Here is a 26,165-nt window from a genome sequence, read left to right as displayed (position 1 = left end):
GCTATGTAAAAACAAATCTATTCAGGTGTCATGCATCATCTAAATAGGACTGTCTTCATTTTCTGCTCCCCCTACCTTCTGCTGGAATGCCGTCCAGCGGCTCCAGGTAGAGGGAATTAAAGAAGGCTTCAGGATGTAGGGCTGCTGCTGCCCCGACACAGCTGACTGCCAGGGCCTTCACACTCACTCGCACCTCCTTGTCAGGGATTAGACCTGGAGGAACACAGAGAAAAGACATTAGTCTACTAACCAAGTGGATTCCATTATAAATTTGTAAGTTCAAGTTCATTTATTCATACAGCTTTGATCACATGTACATCTCAAACGGTGATAAAGATATAGCCTGATAAGTGGCCACATTTTTAACACAAGTTTACCCAGGTCATACTTCAGTTTTACATACATTTATTAAATAATCCCCAGTTTTTTAAGATCTGCATTTGATATATTTTGAGCAGTTTTTACATTAACTCACCATTCTTTTGTCCTGTCAGCAGGAACGAAGCAGCAAGAAGCCGAACACAGTGCACAAGTGGCTCCTTCCCCTGGTCTGTATAATGTCCAATAGGACCCTTTATTCGCGATGGCTAAGAAGCAGGCAGAGAGGATCCATAATCAAAGGAAGGTTTATCATTTTGCTGCTATTACCTTAACTTCCAACACTGGCAAGGAGGTTTTTGTGTGTAGGTGTGTTTTTACTTTGTTGTCAGGTTCTGGTTCAGCAGGTTCGTCCTTTGGTATGAAGCGGTCCACGCTGCTGTCTGAACCCTGCCGGTTGTGACCTCTGCCTTCAAATAGATGAGGCTTGCTAAGGGCTGCACATGAACACAGAAACAATAAACATGGTCAAGGCTTTATATCAACAAGCAGAATCTGTCTGTGTGTATATGTGTTAGGGCTGCACTATTATGGCCAAAATCTTGATTGTAATCAATATTCAATTAATTGTGCAGCCCTAACGTGTGTGGAACTTTGCATGCAAACATACCCAGTGCTGACTGCAGGAATGGTTCTGGTGGTTCTTCTTGGGAGGGCGGTGCTGCTCCTTCTTCTTCTTCATCCTGTAGTGTTCCGATCTGCATCCCAGAGTACTGACTCTCACTGCCATCCAGCACCTTATGCACAGACACAAAGCAAATATCTCCAGAAGGGAACTTAGCCTCACTTTGCAAATACAACAAATGCAACAATCTGTCTCAGTTGCATCCACATGCAAAGAACACCTAGAGAGTTCTTCAGTCACTAAGTTAGATTTGGTGGGTTGAAGACAAAAACACATCACAACAAATGACAAAAACTGCAAGTCAAACAACTATTCCCCTATTAAAACTCTACTGAGTCATGCTTGGGTCCAACCCTATTTTCAGCAAATCATCTGCATACAGGAGAGAGCACAGGCTTGAGACCTCTTCAATTGTGGTTGCCACAATCCACCAGAGGAAGAGCAAGCTTTTGATCCAAACTAATTTCTCCTAAAGTAAGCAAGTATTATTTTCACTTTTTATTTTAACATAGACCACTTGCAGTAGACATGATTTTTAGTCGATGACCTTTCAGAGCAAACTAGTTTGGTGTTTTTGAAGTACTCTTGTGGAATTTGAAATATATAGATCATTTTTTTCCTCCAAGTTTGGCCTCTCCTGGAACAAAAGCCCGTCATAGCCTCTCGAAAGGGTAGGGAGAAAACAATTAGGGAACAGATGGTCTTCATGCTTCTATTTTTGAACTTCATGGCAAGCCAGTTAACATGGGATATCAGGGTTGCTTGTTTTTACAAAGGTCTTTCAAAGGCATCTCATTTTTGGGAGGGAAACCACTGAAACAAGGGAAACAAGGGGTATAATGTACTGTCACTGATGTGGGGGGGGTAGCAATAAGCAGGGCAAATTCTGTGCATTGGTTGAGATGAACAAGCGAACGAAAGGAGAAAGAATGAAGAAAGCCAAAAGTTTCCAGACAAGCAAGCCCCTCCCACTCGTTTTCACAGTGTCCAATTGGCTGACCTTGTCACTAGTGCTAGAGGAAGAGGTGGCATAAAAGGAGGAAGAGGAGGAGAAAGAGAAAGAAGAAGACGAAGAGGAAGCAGTGTAGACAGAAGAGTCGCTGTCTGTGGCATCGGGACCCTCAGTGGAAGTTGGCGAGGGTGGGGGCAGCTCGATCACCCGTGGCAATGGAGTGCGCGACTGCGGCGGAGTGGGGAGAGGGATAAGGGAAGGGAGGGCAAGATCATAGAGGTAGAGCTGTTAGAATGGACAATCTGACAGCAAAATGTCTCCAGAGGGTTGCAGGTCTACATGACCTGCCTCCCAGAAACTCAAAGGATTAGATCTAGGGGGTGAAATCACATTTTGTCCCGTGTGTTATGAGGAGCAGATGTGACCTTTTTGTAAAAATTTCAAACACAAGTGTCAACCACTTTCCAATGTGTTAAAGACAAGGCCATGTGGGACAAGGCCATAGACACAACAGGGAGTTGTCTATATTTGAAGTTCTAACATACATATAACTATTTCCATTTTATATCTAGGAAAGCTGACCATCTGTTCACACAATAGCACCATGTTCGCAGTGTCACACGGTCTTTTATAATAGCAACGCCTGCCTCGCCTGAAATAAATAGCATCTCTGCTATCATCAGAAGAAATTATTTCATTTTTGATGAAATACAATATCAAACTTTTATACTTCAATGGTAAATGAACAGTGGTGCTACATCACACACCAGGCCACGTATTTCATGGTTGTGCCATGGTTGAGTCCAATCAGTCACTCAGGTGTTGATGTACAAGAGGAAAAGCTCAATGCATTACAGGCCATACACCAGACTGAAGTTAGTTTAATAATCAGCACCCAAACAGATCTTTTACCCAACAGTCTTCACTAAGTTGAGGTTAGTTTGAATTTTTACCACCTCAACAGTTATTACCACCACTAACCAATATTTTCATCATATTTCATGCACAAAGTGAAGCCTATGATCACATGGAGGATGAAATATCAGAAATAAAATCCTGCTTTGCTTTGGGAGATGGTTGGCAGTGGGGTATACTGGGATATTGTAGAAGGAATAGTAAAAGGAATAAACATACCAAATAATGTGGAGTTATGTGCAAACATTTGGATAACCCAAAGGCAAACTGTAGATTTTGATGATTTTTTAAGTGAAACAACCCCTGCAGCAAACACATTAAAATTATCCATTCTTTAAACATTAATGCACCCTTATTTTTCATTTCACAAACCTGATAAAAATCAGTAATTGTGGAAGATGCAAAACGCTGGCATTCTGCTTTGGGCTTGTGTGGCAGCCAATATTAAAGCATTAAACACTGTGCAGATAGGGGTTCCACTACATGTCAACAATTACTGGATGCAAATGTCCTGTAGTCAGTCAAGAAAGTGAAAGTGAAAAGCAGCTACAACAGGACAGTGATCCAAAGCAGACCTCAAAATCCACCATGAACTATTTCGAGAAACACAAGCTGAAGCTTGTGCCCTCACAGTCCCTTGACCAGAATATTATTAAGATCTACCCAGAGACTTCCTAACATGCTCTCTGTGTGTAATACAGTCTATAAATATCTCAGATCTCAGTGATCTGCAGGAAAAGTGGATGATCAAAAACACAAAGTCTCTTAGCTGCTACAAACTTGTATTTGCAAACCAACTCCCAGGGGGGTTACTAAGTATTGACTCAAACTTTCCCTAACTTTTGTACATGCCACAATTACTGTTTTATTTTTTTCCCTATTTCAAGTTCATGAAATAATAAGTTCGTGAGCCTTTGAGGAAAGGTGCCTGTTTGCTGCAGGGGTTTGTATGACCTGCAGCTGTTGTGGCAAACAGAGGTAAGAATTCATTTTTTGTCCATTCTACAAATCCTAACTCTATGAGGTGTAGTGTGGCATCATTCATAAACCAGATACTTGGTCAATACAGTCTCTAGACTCAAAGGTGATGATAGCATTACATTACTTCTTAACCCAACCGGTCGAGGCAGATGGCCGACCACCCTGAGTCTGGTTCTGCTCGAGGTTTCTGCCTCTTAAAAGGAAGTTTTTCCTTGCCACTGTCGCCTAGTGCTGCTCATGGTGGGATTTGTTGGGTCTCTCTCTGTAAATACCTATTTTAAAGAGTACGGTCTAGACCTGCTCTATATGAAAAGTGCCTTGAGATGACTTTTGTTGTGATATGGCGCTATATAAATAAAATTGAATTGAAATTGAATTGAACATGTATTAAGAGTCTTTCGGTATCTAAGGGAAAACGCTGTCTTCTGTATTTCACATATACACACACACAAATAAATAAATAAAGTATGCTGTATTTTCAAGCAGTTGTCTGGAAACTAATCAAAACTCACTTGCAAGGCCTACATAGTCATACTAACCAGTTCTGCTACGTCTGAGGGAGTGACAGCTGAGTCCGGTCCTTCTGTGGTGGTCTGGGAGGAGTCGCTGGGTGGGAGTGAGCGATCGTTAGTGGCTATCAGAGTCCCGCCCTCTCCTAGGGGCCCTCCCTCCGGCGTGGCATTTTCTGGTGTGGTGTAGTCAGCCGTCTCTGGAGTAATGTTGGCCCCGCCACTGGAGCTCCGACTCAGCATTTCCTCCTCGTTGTCATTGGGAGACTCGGGAGTGTCTGATGCAGATGTCCCACCTCCACCGCCGCCCTGCTCTGAGGAGGCACTGAGGTCCACAGAGTCGCCGGGCTGCAGGGTGTGTTGGGAGGAGCGTGGTTGCTCTGTGATAATGTCAACCTGGGCTGCGGAGGAGCTGTCTGCACCAACAACTGACGCTATGAGGAAAGAAATACATAGCACTTTTTTTTTACTGCAGGCTGGGGCATTACCAGTTGGTAAGACCATCATATTTGCTGATTACTATGCACTCTATCTCCAGGTTGGTGTATCTCACCTGTGAAGGCACCAGGGGTCACCTCAGTCCTCTCAGGGTCATCCTCTAACCCATCCTCCTCTCCAGAAAGCATTTTACCTGAAAACAACAGGTTTCATGTAAATAAAAAACATCAGCATTAACACCAGTTTAAGAGAGGGAAAACCTGGGTGTGGGTAATTTACTTCAAACTGAGTGCATTCAAAATATAAAACAGCAACTGCCATGTATATCACTGGATTTTGTTACTGGACATATGAATAATTTTTTTTTTTATATTTTCGAGAATTTAGACGAAAATCAACCTTCAATGCCTTCAATAACACAGTCAAAGGTAAATTTGCCCAAGGCCTGACTGGAACTTCAGTAAGAGGGTAGAGTTGAGCAGAGGAGATAAATAGACTAGTCACCTCTCTGTTTCCTGAGAAGGAGTGGACTGCAGGAAGACCCTCCCCCCGCTGCAAATGGCAGGAAAACAGGAAGTAGAAATAGGAGGTGAGGAAGAGAAAAGCAGCTAAAGCTCAGAAAGACTCGTAGGAAACAGACACAATTAGTTACAGACAACCAGGAACGAGTTAGCAAGCAAAGAAAAAGGCCACAAACACAGACCAAAGCAGAACTAGAGAAGAGCACCAACACAGTTTGGTGGACTAATGTCCTGGCAAAGTCAGTATGGGTTAATGAATTAAAAGCTACCCGAAGCAAAGACATTTACATCCCAATTTCCAGGTGACTACAGCATGTAAACTTCTACAGGGCCCACATTACATTGTACAAGAGAGGTAACATGATTTGTGAACACAGTCCTAACTGATTAATGTGTTTACCAATGAGCTCCAGGATGCTGCCAGAGCGTGCACGGCTCTCAGTGTCCTGGCGGAACACGGTGGCATGTGGAATGCTGCCAGCAGTGATGAGCATGTGCAGAAGCTCTGGTGGGGGAGTCCTGAACATCTGCTGCAGGAGCTCCAGAGCAGCTGTGACCACATTGTGATCCCAGTGCTGTGTGTAGTGTAGGGTCAGCTCGTACACCTTGGGACACACACAGAGAAGCGAGTCAAAACTTCAAAAAAAACGTACTCACTTTCTGAATGACACACAGACACACAGACACACAGACACACACACACACACACTCTCTCTCACAGTCATGCCTCTTCTCTCTACCTGTAGCAGCTGTTCAGGTGTTGGCTGTACATCAGCCTCCTTCCTCATGACTCCAAAGCTTCCTTTGAGGCTGGTGGTGTTGACTTGCTGCTGCAGCAGAGGCATCAGGTAGCGAAGCGTTAACAGCACCCCCAGAATTAGGTGGCTGGGGTGCTCCTCGTCCACTGGAACCAACAGTCCTAGAAAAAGGCAGAAGTTCAGGTTGTGTTTTTCTTTGTCCAATTTAAATATCTGTCACCTGAGGACTGTAATTAAAAGCAGTTTGATACCAAACTAGTATGGGTGTGACGATAAACAGCTCACGAGCTGAGATGATACATGATATTGGGTTTATCTAGATATTGGGTTCACAGTCTTTTATTTGACTTGAAAGTCACAAAATGCAAAACAATGCGGGTGCATTTTTAAATGTCTATGTATTTAGTTTGTAACTTCTAACTGAAGCTGTGTGTGAACTTCTAGCTGAACTCCTTTGGAACATAAAAAATAAAAACAGTATAAATAACAAAAATAAATGGAACTACATTTTTCTTGTCATTCATCTTAGTCATATTTTTTAAGTGCAAACAATATGTTGCCATGTTGCCACACAGACAATTCAAAAGCGGTGGGCGCATCCTCAATGCTAATGGTGTGTTCAATTTACATCAGAGATCGAGACTGGAAGTAACGTCACCTAGAAAACAAGTCGGGAAAGGCAGGAAAACATGGACTATGTGTATGACTGACCTTATATGAAACAAATGAGACAGAGCTGATATAAACAGTAAAATCAGAAGAGTGTTCACTACTATTGATGCAAGTAGCAGCCATCTTAAATTCTTATTTCAGGGTTGGTGCGGCTTCTCCACCTCTCTGAGTTGGAATTCCAATCAGGGGGCACTGCAGCTGAAATTTCCAATTAGGAACTCAGAAATTCTGACTTCCAAGTGCAACAACGCACCATAATTTCATCAGTCTTGCTAGTTGCAGCTGGATACTGTCTCGCAAGACAACCGATGAGAAATGTTGTCACATTTTAATATTGAAAGATCTCAGGGTATGAGATCTTGTCCCACCCCTACAAAGTAGCTCATAAATGTGAGCCGAAATAAGCTTAGCTGTCAAGTAAAAGTTGGAAGGCAAGAAGGGTCTGTGTCCAGAGTCTATGTGTGAGTGTGGTCCTCTGTATGTCCTACCCAGGAGCACATTAAGGAGCCAGGTGTAGAAGTAGCTGGTGCGTCTGGAGTGTTGGCACACACTGACAGCTGAACTTGCTGCTGTCCGTCTGATGGTCGGGGAGCTGGACTTCAGGTTGGCCACAAAAGACTTCAGCAACACCTGGGACAAATGTGGTTAGAATACAATAAAAACACTCTTTCAGAATGAACAGAATTTCCTCAAGACAAATTCTAAATTTTTTGAGCCCAAATGTAATTTCTGCTCCACACTGTTTCCATGGTTTCCACTTGGTGTTGATACCTTGATCTCGCCATCATTGGCAAAGTGTCCCAAAGCTGCCATAATCTTGGGCATTGCTGCAGCCAGAGTCTCCTGCACCGTCTCCTCCTGCCGCTTGGTGATTCTGGTGAGGCACGGCAACAGGTTGACCAGGTAGGGTCTGCACCACACGGTGGAGATGGAGGGAGGAGGTAACGAGCCAAACAAAGCACAGGATGAGCAAAGGGCATTTAAAGCTGGGTTAGACAGTGATGTTGCTTCCCAAGACCAGCTGAAGGCTTGAATGTGGTTATAAAGTGAAAGAAGGAAAAAGCCATTTTCAGTACCTGCATTTCTGTGGTCTGATGAGGTGGGCAAGCTCAGCAAACCTCCACAAAGCTGCCCTCAGACTCCGAGAAGCACCGTTCTACAGAGTCACACAAACACTCATTAACATCACCACAAACATTTTAGCACCATTTCTACAATCACACAAATATCTTGTGCGAATGATGTATGTAATTTTAACACTTCAAATCAAACAAATGTCAAACCTGGGTCATTAGGCTGTGAAAATAATTCTGTTGCATAAAAAATGACTCACAACACACACACATATCACATTACCTTTTTGATTTCTTTGTACAGCTCCAGCTGCAGTCGAGGCAGGTTGGAGTCCATCAGCGCCTGAAGATAAATATCAAAAATTGCAACATAGATGATTCAACAATAAAAACCTATTTAAAATTAAAACAGAAATAATGGTTTTGATAATTATGCTTACTATCTTTTATTGTTCTTAAATTGATCAGATCACATCAGACAAATCCAAATTAAGGGATGGGTCATTATTCTGTAAGTATACCATGTCCTCAGTGAACACCAACTAACTTATGATCAACTGACTGTCTGATCTTTAGAGAAAAATGAAGAAGGTTCGTGCTCACTTTGATGATTTTGTTCAGGCACTCATCAGCTACCATTCGGACATCTGATTCGCTGTCATCACTGCAGAGCAGGAACATCTCCATGGCGATGCCCAGCAGTTTCTGAAACTCTGGAGAGGTTCTGCTCCCAGGGCCATAGAGAACAAAAGTCAGGCAAATGTCATTACACACAGACATATTTAACTTTCAGCTGACATTGTTTGTATATGTCAGTAACACGTTTCTAAACTGTTCACAAATGAAAACATCCAAAATGAATATGTCCACACAAGTAGCATTCTTCCATTCAGCTGTATTTTAGTCTAACAGTCTAATGTCTTTCTCTCTCTCTCTCTCTCTCACACACACACACACACACACACACACACACACACACACACACACACACACACACACACAACTCCACAACTCACACCTTGCACACACACACAGATCTGTTGAGTGGTAACATATTAGATGAATTCTGGCGTAGCTAGGTAGTTTCATCAGACTTAATATGATGGGATGAGTTTTAATGGAGAATTACTGATGATTATGGTCATGACTAGTGCTAAACCGACTGGAGATCAGTATCCCTGCTGTAAGCAAAGTAGTTACAGAACCTAAAACCACAGGCACTAATGGGTACCAACTTTAATACCTAATAAAGTTAAAAGTAAAGCAATCAATTATCAGAGCTAATTGTGCCTTGTAGGATTTAACACAGATGAAAGGTATCTTTAAACACTGAGAGCTAAAGCTACCTTTTGTACAATTTATAAAAGCAATTCCATGTGATCCTGGTAGTTGGTCCCCTGCCTCCTCAAATGTGACATTTGCATCAACAACAGGAACTCAAACTGTCCCACAAATATCCTAAAAAATATGTCCGCAGCCAGCCGCAGCGGAGCTTCAGCTTCTGTATATTCGTGGGCAAGTATCTCACATTTTCGTATTCTATATTTGTGTCGCGCTGTTTGTGAAAAGGACTTACAAAAGTATAAGTTTCAAATTTTTCACACTTCTGAAAAGTAACTAGGACATGGAGATGGGTTGAATATTACTGAATTCTTCAAAAATAATCAGCAACGGCTGCAAAGCATAAATGAGTGGGAATATATTTGTTCCCTCCCAGCTAACCGTATCTCAAACTGACAATTATTAAACTAAAATAAATTGTTATCACACAGCTTAGTCAGCTGTAAAATTTGATTAAAAAACAAATTTTAGTTCAATTCACAACACCTACCTCAGAGACTGAGCCACAATGTTTTCACATATTGTCAGACAGTGGGTCACCCTGTCCTTCTTTGTGGTAGCCTGTTCCTTTTTCCTGTGAAAGTAAAAGACAGAGAGCATGAGGAACAGAGACAGAAAGCAAGAGCAGTGAAAGAGAAAAACATAGTAGAAGGATGGAGAGTGATGGTCAGAGACTGAGCAGTTCTCTGTGAGAGTCAAGTGCTGAAATCATTCCATCTCTACACAGGATCTTAATTAAATCCCTTGCTAATAGCCAAACAACACAATGAGTGAATAACTGAATATAAGAAGTCAGCGCCACCCCATAAAACACTGCAAAACTGCTCACTTTTCTGGATGCCACTGTAAACATATCAAGTAAATAGATCCCCATGAGAGAATAATAAATATAATATGCTCAAGTCAAATCTAACAGTGTTCCTTGATTAAAAACATTTTGAAATGCTTATAAGTGTCAAAACACTTGGAGGTTTTCAGACCGATTTGTGTTGTGCAAATAAACAGCAATGTTACCAGTGGTTACATAATTGATCAAGTATACTGTGCTCCTATAAAACCTTCTGAACACTGCAGCCACAATACAAATACAACGAGAAAAGTTGTTGACAATGACTTCTCAGAGATGAGCCAGGCCTGCCACTGTATTGATCACACATGATCATAACACCCTGTTTGCCAAATAAACTTTTGTCTGACTTGATCACGACTTGCTGCACTGTCATACTGACAAAGGAATGATAATCTTATAAGAGCCAGGGAGCTGCAGCTTTGGCACTACAGCTGCTTTCCACCGACAGCAGAAGCTCAGTGTGTAATGGGAGAGACCTGGCTTTAAACACTGAGTTTAAAGCTCTAACATTATCCCGGTAATGGTCTACAGCTGTTACATGGAATAGAGGTTGATAGTAATTTCATATATCAAAAGCATGGTAAATAACATGTTTAGTTTAAAAAAAAGGAGAAACATTATAGAGAATGTACTGAGAACAGGTGAAAATTTATGGGGACCTCTAAACTGACAGATGAGCCTGATAAGTCTAAGTGCTAAGGACCATTATAACAATTCATACTCATGACATAACAGATACCCCTGACAAGACTGACTTTGCTGAATTATATATATGAAAGGGTAGTGCTGTCGTCACTTAAAGTGTCTAATGTGTTCCTTGAATGAAAAACTTTTCTTGAGCAGGGGCATAACAGAAACATGGCACACAGTCCTAATGGCTACAGCACCACTCCATGGATCAGAATGGGGTAAATGACGTCAGACCAGGTGCATTTATTATCATAATAACGGATCTCATCATCTTCAAAAGTAGTTATAATATCTAACCTTTTGTGCAATTAACTGCACGATGCTACGTTCAAATTGTTAACGTAGCTTTTCAAACAGAATGGCTCAGCTGAGATCAACTTATTAAGCACTGAACCGTTTAATTGGTCCCTGACTCCTTTGGCAGGTTTGTGGGCATCAACTGGCGGACGCCGTCAATGTCGACTATCATTCAGCAAGTTTGACCCTGCAAACCTGTCTAGCTAACACTCAGATAACGTAAATATCAAGGGAAAAAGTCCCTCTAGCCATAGCTGCAATGTCTGTCAAGAAGTGAGTCTAAAATATCAGAGAAGCTTAAATGAAAGCCTAGACTCTAGTTGCTAGCTTGCCCGTTAGCGTAAGTGGCAAGAAGCTAGCTATTAAACCTGGGTTACCGGAGAGGCACTAATGTTAGCTAGCGAGCCAGGCTATCTGTCTTGTCCATCGGCTGTTAGCTCGCCATGCAAACACCGTTTGACCAAAATCTACTTACTGCCTCTGGACAAGTTCCTCGGCGGTTGGTGGCCCCTGTTGTTGCTGGAATGACTTCAGAGACTCAAAGGCCTTCATCAGTTTCTCCATGGTGGCCATTTTAGCAATCAACAGTAAGCAAGCTAGCTTGGCTAGCTAATATTTACTATGTGAGCTAACTAGCTAGTACAGTGGGAACAAGTTAGCGCACGGAGAGAGCAAAGCGGTGCGTTGAGCGACGAGAGTGCTAACACTGCTCGCGACAACTACCACCAGCTCTCCGCTTTCTCTTTGTGCAAGTGGTCTCTTATTCTGTCACGATATTATTCCCAAATGAACAAAACGTTGGTTGATTACAAGCCATCTTTGATGCAGCGTTGCGTTCCCCCGACAGATTTCACCAGGAAGTGAGTATGTGACAGCTTGACAGAGAGGGGAGGGGGAGTGCAGCCTCAGCGGCCAATCAGACTGCGAGTTCATGTTGAGTGGCTTGAGGAAGGACCAATGACTGACTGGGATTTTTTTTCTTTGTTGTTATTGTTGCTGTCACGGGACCGCTGAAATCCAGGTTGTAAAAACAGATTTGTGCAGCACCGATATTGTAACGGTGGCTTTTATCAGTGCGCCAAGGGAGACGAGTGGGAGGTGTGAGAGTGAGGAGGCTACGAGAACGGCCTGGGAATGGGATCAAAGAGAAAAACACATGTATGGAAATCTAACTTATCTCTCACATTCACGTCCATTTATATTGTAGTTTATTATACGCACCATCTATGACTCAGTGGGAGTGGCAAAGAATGATTGGAGACATGACAACCGTCCAACAGAAATAAATCTATAACTTTAATTTGTCATTAATTCCTATTTAATGGGCGAAGAAAGAAGTAGTGAGAGCTTTGATGAAAGCCTAGTTGCAGCAAATATCCTCTAATGCCACCAGCTCAGGTACATATTGTGGCAAGTTCATAACATAGGACCTATGTTATGTTGCAATGACCTATGTCATAGGTCATAGCAGCATGACACTATTTTTAACTCCTCCCATCTCTGTCAATTTATTTGCAAAGCAAACATAATAAGATAAGACACAAATAAGTCAAGACACAAGTTTTTTTTTATACAAATGGCAGTGTATTATCTCATAATTACAAATGTCAGATATGGTACAACAACCAGTGATACAACTTGTACAAGAATTAACAATGACTGCAGTGGTTGAACGACATGACTGTACAGATATAAAAGAAAAAAAAAGAAAGAAAGAAAGAAAGAAAGAAAAATCAAGAAGTCCCAGGCCCAGTTTGAATACCAATAATGCATTTGCCATTCCTCCCCTCCTTGAAAACAACACTTAACAGACATATCTGGACAGAAAAGCTGTGAAACCCTGGAGAACTCCGAGACTTGTATCTGTGGTTATCCCAAAACTAAACTCAAGTGAGCTCAAAAAGTGAGGATCTTTCAGCTCTAAACGTTGCTGGTGAGCGTCATCCCAGGTTAATTTGGGGGGTTGGGAGATTGACTCATCGTCAGCGCCTTGGAGTGCAGGAGAGGAGGAATGCTTGTCATGTATTCAAACCAGGCTACTCAGCTGGTCACCTTGCCATTTATAAAGTTGTCCTCAGATACCAGTGAGATATGTTGGCACTAGAAGGTCATCATTTACATATATAAGGAACCTGAAGTATTACAAACCAATACATGCTTGAGTAATAAAACATATGTATTTGTTAAAACAGGCATTAAAATGCACTTAGTGCGGACATTCAAAACTGTTGAGCTGTTTAAAGTTCCTTTATGTGAAGGAATTTCTCTCAGAACGGACAGAAGGATAAAGAGGTTGAAAAAAGATGGGATGTCAGAAAGTAACTCGGTAATTGGCACATATAATAAAGGCTGTCAGTCTCTCTTCAGTTAATTCATCATCTAACAAAACAAGTTTGATTTACTTAAATGTTGCTTTTGGTATCATTGGCAAAAAAGTTAAAGACACTTCCTATATAATCATTGTCAAAACACACCATAGTGCAATGAAACTGAACAGAAAGTCTTTACTGCTATAAGGATGGTGTAAGTAAAGTTACTCCAAACAATGACAGAGGCATGGATGGCAAACACAGTTTTGTTTCCCTGTGTGAGTGAGTGAATGTGTGTTAGAGCTTAGTTACATGTTAGAAATACATAATTTACAAGGTTTTTGAGGCTAAAGAGCTAAAAGGCTAAAATCTACATTGGCAAGAGAAATCAGCTTCAAAATGTGCCTGAGAGCAAAGAAAAAAAAATTTAAATTAAAAATAGACACTCAGAAACTCAAGTGATGAAAAGCCAGCAACAGCTAGATACACATGTTCGATTCCTGATTTTGATAATGGAGTGTGCAAAGGGGACTAAATTTTAGAAAAGCCAACTCTCCAATTTGGTTAACTGGATGAGGAGCTATATGCGTACCATTCTAAATGTATATTATTCAATTAAATGGCATTCAAGCCCCTACACAATTTTTAACTATTGTACTGAGAAAATGGGGACAAAGCTTTTTGGCAGAAAAAAAACAGAATCATAATGAATGAATCCTTCAGTTAACTGAATTCTCACTGCACAAGGGTATAGCTAATTTACTTCAATGCATTAGACTGAACAAAAGCTGCATTAGCATACAGTGTAATATACACACACAAAGCTAACATGTCCAGATTGGATATTCACAGCATTAAAACAGGTGGTGGGGAGTAAACAGCAATTGCCTCAAAAGCTAAATTCAAAAGCAAAATGGCTTCAAATGCCTCTGAAATGCCAGTGAGAACAAAGAAAGAGTGAACATAATGAATCCTGATTAGAACACGTTTGGGAAATGTATTTGTTCATGATTGGTTGAGGAAACAATTCTTCTATGATAAAAAAAAAAGAAAGAAAAAAAAAGCACCACAATTGTGGCTCTGCAAGTGGTCGAGTGTTCCTGTACACAGATGATGGGGACTCTGCAGGCAGGAGTTTAAACATTATAATTCCTCCATTCCTCCACCTAGTTAAAGGCGGGCAGTATTATGATTAACAAATTTTATCTTTAGCACAAACACAGCTGAAGCTGCAAGATCTAAGTGGAGCTCTACTAGCAGGATAAGTGGCCAACAGGCATCGTGCTATCTATGATCAACAGGCACAGAGGCCAAAGCAGGCTGTGTCTTGACTGTGCAGAGGCTAATAGCTGCTGACAAGCGAATCAATGGAAGTTAGCTTGATGCAACAGCAGTTCTGTTATCTAGATAAAGACTGTGTCAGCTGCAGGTCAGATCTCTGATACAACACCATCATCATCATCATCATCATCATCATCATCACCATCTGTCTCTATGTTCATTCTCCAGTCAACCAGTCGTGGACTTTCTGGTACACTAAAAAACATGGGGAGCAAATTACTAAGAAAGGATATCTGCTCTGTACATAAAACAGGTTCATTATAGGGAAAAGCCAGGTAGTACAACAAAAACAGGAAAAGTGAACAAGGAATAAATATAAACTGACCAAAAAATGTTCTGCCTGAGTGAATAATGTAACAGACATCTACTTAACAGCTGTGTTCCCAAAGGAAACACTGTCTGGCATCTTAAATTAATGTTCTGAGCCTTTTGTAGTTCTTGAAAAGATTTTTGGAGATGTCCAGGAATGATAATTATCAAGCCTTTTGTCACTGAAAATGGTCTCCATTGTATTTCCTTTGTTGCACATGCCGACTAAAAAGTTGTCAGAAATAAATCCACGCCATCTCTGCTAGAATCAAGCTGGTGCAGGCACCTAGAAGACGGTTTACCACACGTGCCATCCGTCCCACTGCAACCTGCCTAACTGGACTGAGGGAAAGATGCAGATTATCAAGATCTTAGACTTTCAAACTAAAATCAAAGGGGGAGGTTTAGAGCTGGGGAACACATGGGGAAGGTTTAAGCAGCATGGCATCAACACAGCAATGTCAGACTGGATTCATTTGGATCTATGCCCTTCATTCAGATCTACCTGAGCCCTGAGGGTTACAGAGGCTAAAGGTTAGTTTGGGACGGGGTGGATCTGATGTTCTAACAACACGTCACGTTGGCCAAATCAATGACAAACACAGCACATATAAAAACAAAAAGGCCTTATGCTACATTGAGAAAAATAAAAGACTACTGGTACTGTGCTTCTTAAAAAAACTCCCCAATACACATTATCCATACTCATTCCAAAAGAAAGTAAAAAGGAAATAAAAATGTAATGTATGCATTCAAGTGGTACTTTTATGGCTTTTTGTACAATACAACCTTTAGTGAAAATATACATCTAGACATAAATTCAAGTACAAATGTACAAAATCTTTAAACTCATACTTTTTTCTTTAATTATAATACACTTTTAATACAGCTCATAAATACAGGTCAACATTCACTGAGTTCCTAAGATTTGCGCTCGGTTGGAGTTTGTGGTGAAGTTCAGCGGCGAGGCAGGGGTGGGGTGGGGTTTTGGGGGGGCAAGTGGAGGGAGTGGTTTAAAGTCGCGAGGGCTCTTCGGTCTCGTCATCACTGTAACCGCTCTTAAAACAGACCTGGGAAGAACCAAAAGTGAGGATATATCACCGAAAGTTAGCAACTTTCGTGCGCTTTCCATATACTAATAATACATTTTTAAAATACTACAAATGCCACAAATCTGTTTAAATTTGTTATGAGCCATGTTAAAATGTAAGGCTTCCTTGACAGGGACCTGATACCGCTGTATTTGTGACTACAAAGAGCTGCCATCTTTGGTTAATGTCCAATTTTTTTTAAAAAAACATCTGTAAAGCACTCACTGCTGCTCATAATGCTTATTACTGTGAGTACACAGAAATATATCAGCATATGGACAGTGGCTGGACAGTAGTAGATTGATCAAATCAAACCAAAACTATACAAATGTGGGGGACAAGAAGTAGGATTTTGGAAAGTGAGGGGGCATGTCCCCCCTCTCCCAAGTGAAAATGATACCCTTAAATTCAAGGCAAGCAAAGAACTTATTAGTTGAGAAGCTCCTGCAACCAATAAAGGGTGTTAGAACCATTTTATCAACACTGTCAAATATTTTGTGTTACTGCATTAAAATATTAATTATAAAGCTTAATGTCAGGTTTTCACACAATCACAAACCAGTTCTCTCAAGAAGAGATTCCTATGTTTGACCCCTTAAAAGAAAGGGATTACCAACTGTCTGAAAATTTTAATTTAAGAAAAAAAAAAAAGAAATGGAGGCCTTGTTCTAACCAACAGAAAATAATCCAGAACTACTATTTCACATTCAACCTTCACAGGGATTCAGAGTTAATCTTTTCACATGTTGAGTTTGGACAAGGCCTTGGAAAGGAGAAAAAAAAAAAAACAAGGAAAGAAAGGAAGAAAGGAAGTACCTTAGCCCCCACCCCCGCGAACAGTTGCCGGAGCACTAGCACTTGCCTCTCTTCTGAACAGGCGGTAGAAGAAGCCTCTCTTTGGTGGAGGGTTAGGTCGGTTCATGTCCAGGTCTGGGCACAGTGTCCCATCTGTCTCGTAGACGTTGATTTCTTTAAAGCACTCCATCTCAATCATCTACAAAGGTTTGTTTATAACACAACCAGCCTTTCAGTATCCATCAGATTTAAACATGTAGAATGTAAATGTACACCTCCAAACACTGTCTAATTTATGTTCAGTAACTTGACTCATTCATAGGCTGCTGCATTATTCACATTAATAATCATTAACATCAATTTCAACTTCAATCCAACATTACTCTCAAAGGAAGGTACTCTACACTGATATATTCCCATGTCATCACCAATGCTGTGCTGCGTTATATCTGTCTGCTGTAAGACTGAACAATGACATCATCTCAGTAGCCTAGGCATGTAGTACCTCGTTCTGCCACGGGATGGAGACACTGCCTGTGACAAACTTGTGGTAGAAGTCATCATCTGTGGGGTCAAGGTTCACGCCTTTGACAGTGGAGAACTGCTCAATGTCCAAGACGTCTTTACAGTACACAGCCCGAGGCTGAGCGAGAGAGTGAGAAAGAGGGAGAGAGACAGAGAAAAGAGACAAAAGAAGGTATAACAACTCTTAAAAGTGTAATTATTTTGGATGGAAGAGGGGAATACTAAACCTGAAATACTTTAAATCATGGATAGACTTAGACTTAGATTTAGACTAGACTTTACTGATCCCTTGGGATGACTCCCTCAGGGAAATTAAGTAAGTATTAGGGGAATTAGGATATTTGGGGAACATAGAAGTCCTCTCACACGTTAGAACTCTTTGTTGTTCTGTTTACCTCAGCATGGCCCTACTGACCTGAATAACCCAAAATAGAAATGCAGATAACACTATCTACTTCCAACTATTGATTTAACCTTTAGGTCAGTCACTCTCCCTCACTCGGGCTATTTATATCACTGAAAATGTGATGATTCTTTCTATGAACAGCTTTGTTATTTCCAGGCAAAAGTCTATTAGTGCAGCACAAGATAAAAGCTTACAGTGATTTTGGTTGAGCTACATTTATCAAGGTAAGGTAGTGGTCATGTATTAATCATGTGTTACACTCTGTGGTTATACGTATTCACACTTGACCTTCCTAGTATAACCACAGCCATGCTATTCATCATTAAAAAGCTCCACTGTTTGTATTTGTGATGACTGCTATAAAACGAGGAAACTCAGCTTTAATTGCAAAAGAAAGCATGACTTCCATTTTATCAGCCAGTTTAGGATTTCATACAACACTGAAATCACACGCCTGCTTCTCACCACCCCCACTGACTACCAATGATAACCAGGCTTATACTGGAAGTGTTTGTTTACTTGTGACAATGGTATTTCCTGTATGCTGATTTGCAGCTCGCAGAGGTTTCAGGCTGCAGGCTGTGAATCGAGCCTGGATGTGCTGTGCACGTTGTTTGCGAGTTTGCATGCAGGCGGTTCTTACGTCTGGGCTGAAGGGGGGGTCCAGCATGTTGGCCTCCAGCCTTTTGAAGTTGATGTTTCTGAAGATGGGGTGCTGCTTGACCTCTATGGCACCACGACCCTGACAACCCAGGCGCTCCTTGGGATCCTTGGCCAGGAGCTGATGCACAGCAGGAGGAAGAGGAAGAGGAAAAAGAGACTCAAACACTGTAATTCTCTAAAGATGTGTATGCATTAGCCCAAATGGCTCTGGCAGATAAATTATAGCTTAACATGTTTCAAATTTCTCACCAAGAAGAACATAAAACAAAAACCCCTATTTAAGCCTTTTTCTCCACCAATAAATCACACAGGGGGGAGGGGGCACCCATGATGTTGGATAACTCCTGACAGCTTTATGACTAATCTCTCCAGTACAACATATAAAAAACACATACATGGACGTAGTTTGTATGTAATCCTCTTGACTTTATGTATCTGACACTACATAATCTAATAAAGACAAAAACAAATCCATACACTTAGGGGTTAATGCAGTACCATCACGATAGAAGTAGAGAGTGTCTCTATGAGAGCTTCTGGATAATATTACCACCATACCACCTACAGTGCAGCAGGCTTATGAAGTGGATGAGTGTTGTTAGCAGTTTGGCTACTAGCGGACACTCTCACTGGCCCTTTTGTCACCCACAAGCTGATGGCTTTCACAATCAACAAATGGATGGCTTCTCACTTTTTCACCACATCTCTGTATTTCCCCTTTGTTTCTTTTGTCCTCCCACAACCCTAGCCCAATTTACACCAGGGTTCAAAGCAGACTCTCACTCTCACTTTCTGCTCTTGACAACTCCAATCACTTGTCTATTTTGGGCTGTGGTAAGAGCCGTCCCTCAGCTCCCTCTCAACCCCTCTCAACCCCTCTCAACCCCCCAGCATATTCTCTCCTTCCTTATTATCTTTCTCCCATTTCTTGCAGAAAGCTTTCTTCTCCCTCCTCTCCCCCCTCGCCACTCCTCCTCTCCCAGGGGAGCCTCTGAATCTGCTGAACCTCAGGTCAGAATGTTCCACCGCATCACACAAATAAACGTCCCCTCCCCTCCTGTTCAGAGGCAAAGCAGCTCAGTGGCTCCCTCTCAGAGCATACAGAGTGGTGATATTGTGGAGGACGGCTCACTGTTTTGGTTTTACGGCAAAGATTTACAAATTTAATTGTTTTGGTCCAACCCCACCGCTCTCATCAACCTTGCTTCCAGCAGCAACAAACAGCTGTTTTCAGCAAAAAAGCTCTGAAAAAACTCACTGTACATTACATTAACCACTCAGCAACAAACAGCAGACAGACAAAGTTAGCAAGTAGCCAGTGACCACTGTGGAATTGTGAGGTGATCAGAAACTGCTGCTGGATGTGCAAATAGGCATCACTTTACTTTTACATCACTCAACTTTAAAAGGTGATAATATGTCAGTGTTGTATTTATGGCTTGTTCCACTGCCTCTGGCTGGCCAAAAAACTCTGTGTACAGGTTTTAACTTTTTGTTAAGGAAAAGAGTGTATTTAAAGAAAAAAAACACCTTTCTTTGTAGACAGTCTCGTACTTGCATGGAAACACAACTGAGCTGAGAGAGAACTGCTCATGTGTCGATACAAAAAATGTATAGTATGCTTATACTGGCCTGCTTCACCCTGTACATGCACTCCTCACGACCCTGAACAGGATAAGTGGGCGTAGAAAAAACAATGGATGACTCTCAGCTAAAAGTATCTCCATATGTGATAGAAGTAAACATTAAGCTCTTCCCTGAGCTAATAACAACTATACATTTCAAAGCAGCTTTTGTACAACAAAATATAAGAATTTAAGAATTTTTCATTAAGAGAATGTCTCTAAGAATGTCTCATTAAGTAGAATACTTTCATTGTTGTGAAATAGAGGTGGTCAAATACTACTGCTGAAGACATGTGCTTAGAGTTTCTTGCTGAACCAAGTAGTGGTGACAGTTTTGTCCTCCGTACACACTTCCTGTCTGACAACTTCTCAAGCCACATCCTTCCCTGTCCTCATTTGCCACTCATCTCAAAGAATGTTCTTAATGTGCTCTCCTCCCTTTGTCCTTTTTCCACCCGTGTCCTAATCCCACAATCATCTGTCACCTTCCTCTCTTCACTCTCACCTGTCTGCAGATGTCCTTCGCCTCCTCCGAGAACTTATCAGAGTACTCCTCCTGGTCCTCGCGCACTCGTCTGTCCACCTCCTCCCGCTTGACGCGTTCCTTGCGTTTGCGGAAAGGTGACTGGCCCTGGATCATCTCAAAGATCAGGCAACCCATTCCCCACCAGTCTGGGCTGAAGGTGTAGCTCTCATTCTGGATAACCTCAGGAGCTGAGGGAGGGATGAGGAGTAAGAAAACATGAGCAGATTTAAGACTGAGACAGGGAGTTAATAAATGTCATTAAAAGGGGAAGAAAGTTAAGATGTTTACAGAGGGGGCAAAGGAATGATTGCAGTGTATAGAAGTAAAAAAGGATGAAAAGTTGACTGAAGAAGGAGACAGTTAGAGAGGACCAAAACCTTAGGAGAGCTGTTTTTAAAACATTCTTACCCATGTATCCAACAGTCCCCACTCTCCCTCGTATCGTCTCTCCTTCAGGGATTTGAACAGCAAGGCCCAGGTCTGAAATTCGGATGTGTCCTACACAAGAACCACACATTAATAATCTAAATGGGACAGTGTTGTATGTGCATATTTTAATAATAATTCACACTTTCTTTCAGTGACTTACAGAGGAATACATTTTATTTCCTAGACATCCAGAGTTATAAGAAACCACCAATAAATAGTGCAAAGGTGAAAGCACAGGTGCCCTCATGTAACCCTAAAATGATTTTCTTAAATGATACAAGTGGTAAAGAGAATAATAAAAGCAAGAGCTTAAGTGAGATGTGAAGGAGATTCTTCTACTTCAAATTGAGACCATGTTATAGAGAATAAATGATACAGGAGTGTGACTCAGAGGAGAGAGCATGATACTCTGCTGCTGTGCTTGGCCATTATAGAGTGGACTACTTACAAACTGTTAATTTGTTTTGGACATTGTGAGCTATGAGTTCCATCAAATAAACAGTGGAAAACAAATGATACTCTCTAGCCAAGAAGTGTGCCCACATCTTGGTCTGAACTGAGCAATAAGAAAAAAGAAACAAAAGGAATTGGGACATACCACGATCATCCAGAAGGATGTTCTCAGGTTTCAAATCCCTGCCAAAAAAGGAACACATTAGGGAGTCATACCTCTGATATTGCACTTGTTTAAAAATAGAAGTTACATTTGAGAACAAGGATATAACAATAAAATCCTGGACAAATATTTGTATTCTTTATTAACTTGTCATTTTGTTGACATCTCATTGTCTTTTATTGCCTGTGTGCTCTCTGTTGTTCTTCTACAGTCGTTCATGTGGATTAATAGATGGTTTATCTGCACACATATCTTTATTTGCTTTTTTAGTTATCATGCGTTGTATTGAACTGAGCAATATTTCTTTAAAAGTGCAGAAACAGAACTCTCTGACTTAAGATTTTAGGCTTGTAAAGTCAGTTTCTTACTCACTAATATGTTGAGGCCTTTTCTTCCTGTTTTTATGAACATGCCACGTTGTCATTTTACTTTATCTGACTCCTCTCATAACTGTCTTATCTAACCTTTTGAAAAGTGCAAGATACCAAACGTTATGTATTTATTTTATCACAATAGCTATGAAAACCTGGGCACTTAACTAATGCCAACATTAACCACAATGCCAACTGTGAAGTTTACTGTAATGCATACAGAGATCAAGGAACACTATGTGTGTTTATGTGACTCCATGGGCCATGTGCATGTGGGTGCATGTGTCGTCTAAGAACATCAGTGTTTATGTTGGCATTACTTTGAGGCTCCATTGAGGGTGACAGGTGCATTACACCTCAGTGAAATCACTGCACCATTAATCCAGTCACACTTCATCATCCAGGACTTTCTATTTGCACTTGTCCCGGTATTAAATGACTGCAGACACTCTCCTATTGAATTTATCTTTTATTAACACCAGCGCTGGGACAAAGAGTTGGAAATACACTTAGATTGTGGTTTGTTTTAGACCTGTTGCATTGGTAAGGTTTGTCAAATTGGGTCTTTGGGGGATATTTCACCAATTTCCTACTGGTCTTCCAGTAGAGATATCAAGCTTTTTAGCCCTTAGTATGGGTCAAGCTTCAAAATCTAAGATCCTACATTTTCCATGATGCAACTGGATGGCATCTTTTAATTAGACACTCACTGACCACTAAAAACTTCTTGTGTTAAAAAATGTCAAGTCTCAAGTCTAATCTGAGATAATCCTGATGACATCTCTGTGTCATCAGCAGTTATTTTCTCAGACTTAAGAAAGCTCCCTCAGAGCCACAAAAGAATTTATACATGTTGTTTTCACAGGCTGTGTAGCACAACTAAACTAGACTTAGTGTGTAAAATTGGCAAAGTGCCCCTTTAAATGCCAGGACATTAAGCCAGTTGTAGGCAGATTCTCTTGTACAAAAACAAGCTTACATAATGTGGTTCTGGGAGTGTAAACCTCACAACATTAGTCCTCAGAGACAAAGATCCTCAAATACCCCTGAATATTTTCCTAAAGCCTCTATGCTTAATGCTGTTTGAGACAGTGAACACGGCCCGCAGGCAGTATCTTCTAAACAGCACTCCTATCATGAAAACAACCTCTTAGTTGTATGTTTTTTGACTTGATTCCCCATCTACACCTGTCCCAAACTGTTCCTGCCCCCTCACCCAGGTGTGTGGCCTAACCTGTAGACTATCCTCTCACGGTGCAGGTCCTCAAGGCCACAGCAGATCTCAGCAGCGTAGAAGATGGCCCTCTGCTCGTCGAAGCCCGAGTTGCCCATGTTGTAGATGTGAAACTTTAAGTCACCGCCATTCATTATGGTCAACACCAGGCACAGCGCATCCTTGGTCTCATAGGCATATGCTAGACTAACCTGGAGAGGGAGGCAAATGTGGGGAGGTGATAACAAGGGAGGTGAGGGACCAAACAAGAGAGAAAGAGAGTCGGTGCACAAGAGGAAAAGAAGAGAGAAAGCGGGGAGGAGGAGGAAGAGGGAAGAGTGGTGGTAAGAGACAGAATGGCTAGAGGAGCATGATTGTTTCATTTGGTTTGTTTTTTATTGCCCCAAATAATTATCCATTATCCTACATCCCAATCTCAAGAATGTACACAAAGCCAGACAAAGAGAGATATATCACAGATATGGAAACCAGAAGCCTCTCTTCTCATTACTCTATTGCTTCATGTCTTCTCCCTCTAATCCCACCATCTATCTCTCTTTTCTCCTTTCGTTCCCACCAGCCTCCCCTTCCCTCCCTGTGCTCCCCCTCTTTGGGTCAGTGACATGCAGGGTATAGTGTGTGTGCATGTGCCGTTGTGTACAAGCAGGATGTTGCTGCCATCAGGAGGAATCCCATCTGCTACAGAGTATGTAGTCAGAAACAGATCACCGGGGGAGATGGGAAAATTCTTATGAGCCAAATGAACAACACACACACAGATATACGTACTCTACCTAAACAAACACACAAACGTGTACTACAAGCCAAATCAAACAATCTTGTGCTCGCTTCCAAACACCATGTTTATTCATTAGCAATGGACAAATCTATTGACTTGGCATCACAAAACATACTGGAATTGGATGAGTATTTTTTTTTAATGCAGAAGACACTAAAAAGATATCCAAAAAGCTTCTCAACAATGAAAAAAGCTCAAATTGTTTCAATTATACAATCAAGATTTTCACTAATGCCTGGCATCTGTGCTAATGCAATAAAATCATAGAAATTAAGAGAACCCGAGGCAATCAGCTCACTGGAAAAGAATTTACTCTCAAAGGAGGTGAATCATAACATCATAACATCCGTGTTGCCCCCTCTAGAGTTTAATCTTCTCAGGTAATGGACAGGACAGTTATGAACATTGGTCCTGTTCACTTGTTCTCTGACCAGATATTTAAATCTAAATTGTATGGAAACAACATGCAATGATTTTCTTTCCATTCTTTAACAATTGTATCAAACTGGCCCTCGTCAAAAAATAATTCATGATAGCCAGCCAATTCTGTATCAGAGCGAGGTAGCTGTCTCACCTGCTAGAGACTTTAGAGCAGGGTGACCCTGACCTCTGTCTCACATACACATATACACACCCACACACCAAATATGTGGATGGGCTATTGGTTAAAACCAAACAGTAGGCTAACAGTATGTACTGACTAATAGTATGCACTGATTAAAAAAAAAGGCAAAGAAGAATAGCGAGAGAGAGAGAAATGAGGGGTTTGAGAGAGCACTTGACTCTTCTCCTTGCTACTGCTGTTTGGTCAGTGTTGCTAGGCAACAGAGCTGCTCTCGTAGGTAGAGAGGCACATGAAGAGTCATCAGTTCTGCCTGCAGCGCAGAGAACGAACACACACACACACACATACACACACACACACACACAGGAATCATGTGCCAATCCCAGGTGACAAGAGCTGCAAGTCTGAGGTTCTGTAACAAGCCCACTCCAGCCTCTGCGCGCGGGCATGTGTGTGTGTGCACATGCATGTGCATGCATGCATGCCCATACACATGTTTCTGCCATGACTCACTCAAAACAAGGACACACAGCATAGCTCACACTGCATCAGAAACCGCCTAATCCAACACGTAGTACAAACTCAAACACAACCATTAGCTTCAAATGGAGAGCACACAGAGGGCTTGGAGGCTCTTCTTTGCTCTGTTACAGTCCAGGTTACTGCACTACAGATCAATATCACAGTTCTGAACTGTTGAATAGCCACATCGTGTTCTCCAGTATGTACAAATATTCAAAATACACACTGCACACAGACCCACAGACCAGAAATTATCCCTCCAGTTGCTCCTCAGCATGTTCCAAGAATGTTAAACGAACACTTGCTGTAATTTTCTTGTCTTTGAAACAATAATTTTTTTAGAGAACTACAACACCGAGCCAAAACTAAGTTTTCTTTTCCTGCCTGAGCACCTGAGATGTTTTTGTGCGTGCAGTTGGACGAAATGGAAAGAGAGGCACACATCACTAGTTTTCCAACTGCATTTGAGTCCTGATGTTAACACGCACAGTTAAGGAGGATAAAAATTCAAGCATTTCCATTCTTATACACAAGAAGTGAAAAAATTCCTGTAAAGTCACTTTGGTGCAGCATGGTAGAAATTAAAAGCTAGGTGACTCCCTAAAAAGCATTCAAGCCTGGCATTAGAGTGCCAGTCAAAAACCACTGCTTACTCATGGCTACACCTCAATTTATAGAAATTCTCCATAGGAAAATCAGCCAATTATGCCACCATTAAGAGCTTGAGGCATGATGGTACAGTGGCAGGGAAATTTTTTAATTTTTTTTTTGGCTGGCATACATGTTCAAAGCAGGACGGTGTACTAACTTCTTCTTCTATATTTAGCTGCTCTTCTAGGAAATTATGTATGTGCCTGAAATTAGAATTTTTATAAAAAATGCATTAACATGTTCAACGTTCAGCCACAACATTAAAACCTCTGACAGGTGAAGTGAATAACACTGATCATCTCGTTACAATACAATGTTCTGGGTCCTGACACTCATCTGGTTGTTACTTGGACATGTACCACCCACCTAAATACTGTTGCAGACCAAGCACACGCCCCCATGGCGACAG

The 26,165-nt window shown here is 41.4% G+C and overlaps 2 protein-coding genes across 5 annotated transcripts in view; both read right to left on the bottom strand.

Annotated features, from left to right (window-relative positions):
* htt (huntingtin) overlaps nt 1–11,873 on the bottom strand; it is a 33,352-nt gene extending 21,479 nt beyond the window's left edge. For 2 of the 3 annotated variants that reach the window (XM_018664726.2, XM_018664730.1), the window contains exons 1-16: nt 11,476–11,873; nt 9,654–9,737; nt 8,426–8,546; nt 8,106–8,165; nt 7,826–7,905; nt 7,521–7,659; nt 7,238–7,379; nt 6,060–6,238; nt 5,720–5,924; nt 5,303–5,350; nt 4,914–4,991; nt 4,391–4,794; nt 989–1,115; nt 700–815; nt 476–587; nt 76–213 (exon numbers count right to left, since the gene is read on the bottom strand). In XM_018664726.2, coding sequence (XP_018520242.1) covers nt 76–213; nt 476–587; nt 700–815; nt 989–1,115; nt 4,391–4,794; nt 4,914–4,991; nt 5,303–5,350; nt 5,720–5,924; nt 6,060–6,238; nt 7,238–7,379; nt 7,521–7,659; nt 7,826–7,905; nt 8,106–8,165; nt 8,426–8,546; nt 9,654–9,737; nt 11,476–11,573 — 2,131 coding nt within the window. In that variant the 5' untranslated portion in view covers nt 11,574–11,873. The remainder of the gene's footprint in view (nt 1–75; nt 214–475; nt 588–699; nt 816–988; nt 1,116–4,390; nt 4,795–4,913; nt 4,992–5,302; nt 5,351–5,719; nt 5,925–6,059; nt 6,239–7,237; nt 7,380–7,520; nt 7,660–7,825; nt 7,906–8,105; nt 8,166–8,425; nt 8,547–9,653; nt 9,738–11,475) is intronic. The other variant, XM_018664728.2, reaches the window with a different exon arrangement.
* Nucleotides 11,874–12,274: 401 nt separating this feature from the next.
* grk4 (G protein-coupled receptor kinase 4) overlaps nt 12,275–26,165 on the bottom strand; it is a 43,203-nt gene continuing 29,312 nt past the window's right edge. The window contains exons 9-16 of one of the 2 annotated variants that reach the window (XM_018664739.2): nt 23,241–23,431; nt 21,618–21,655; nt 20,999–21,088; nt 20,570–20,778; nt 18,420–18,557; nt 17,351–17,488; nt 16,867–17,044; nt 12,275–16,029 (exon numbers count right to left, since the gene is read on the bottom strand). In XM_018664739.2, the coding sequence (XP_018520255.1) occupies nt 16,868–17,044; nt 17,351–17,488; nt 18,420–18,557; nt 20,570–20,778; nt 20,999–21,088; nt 21,618–21,655; nt 23,241–23,431 (981 nt within the window). In that variant the 3' untranslated portion in view covers nt 12,275–16,029; nt 16,867. The remainder of the gene's footprint in view (nt 16,030–16,866; nt 17,045–17,350; nt 17,489–18,419; nt 18,558–20,569; nt 20,779–20,998; nt 21,089–21,617; nt 21,656–23,240; nt 23,432–26,165) is intronic. The other variant, XM_018664738.2, reaches the window with a different exon arrangement.

This window comes from Lates calcarifer, linkage group LG5 (assembly GCF_001640805.2).
Source record: "Lates calcarifer isolate ASB-BC8 linkage group LG5, TLL_Latcal_v3, whole genome shotgun sequence".
Taxonomy (NCBI): Eukaryota; Metazoa; Chordata; class Actinopteri; family Centropomidae; genus Lates; species Lates calcarifer.
The sequence above is the reverse complement of the archived record's forward strand: the minus strand, read 5'-3'. Positions and strand labels throughout refer to the sequence as shown.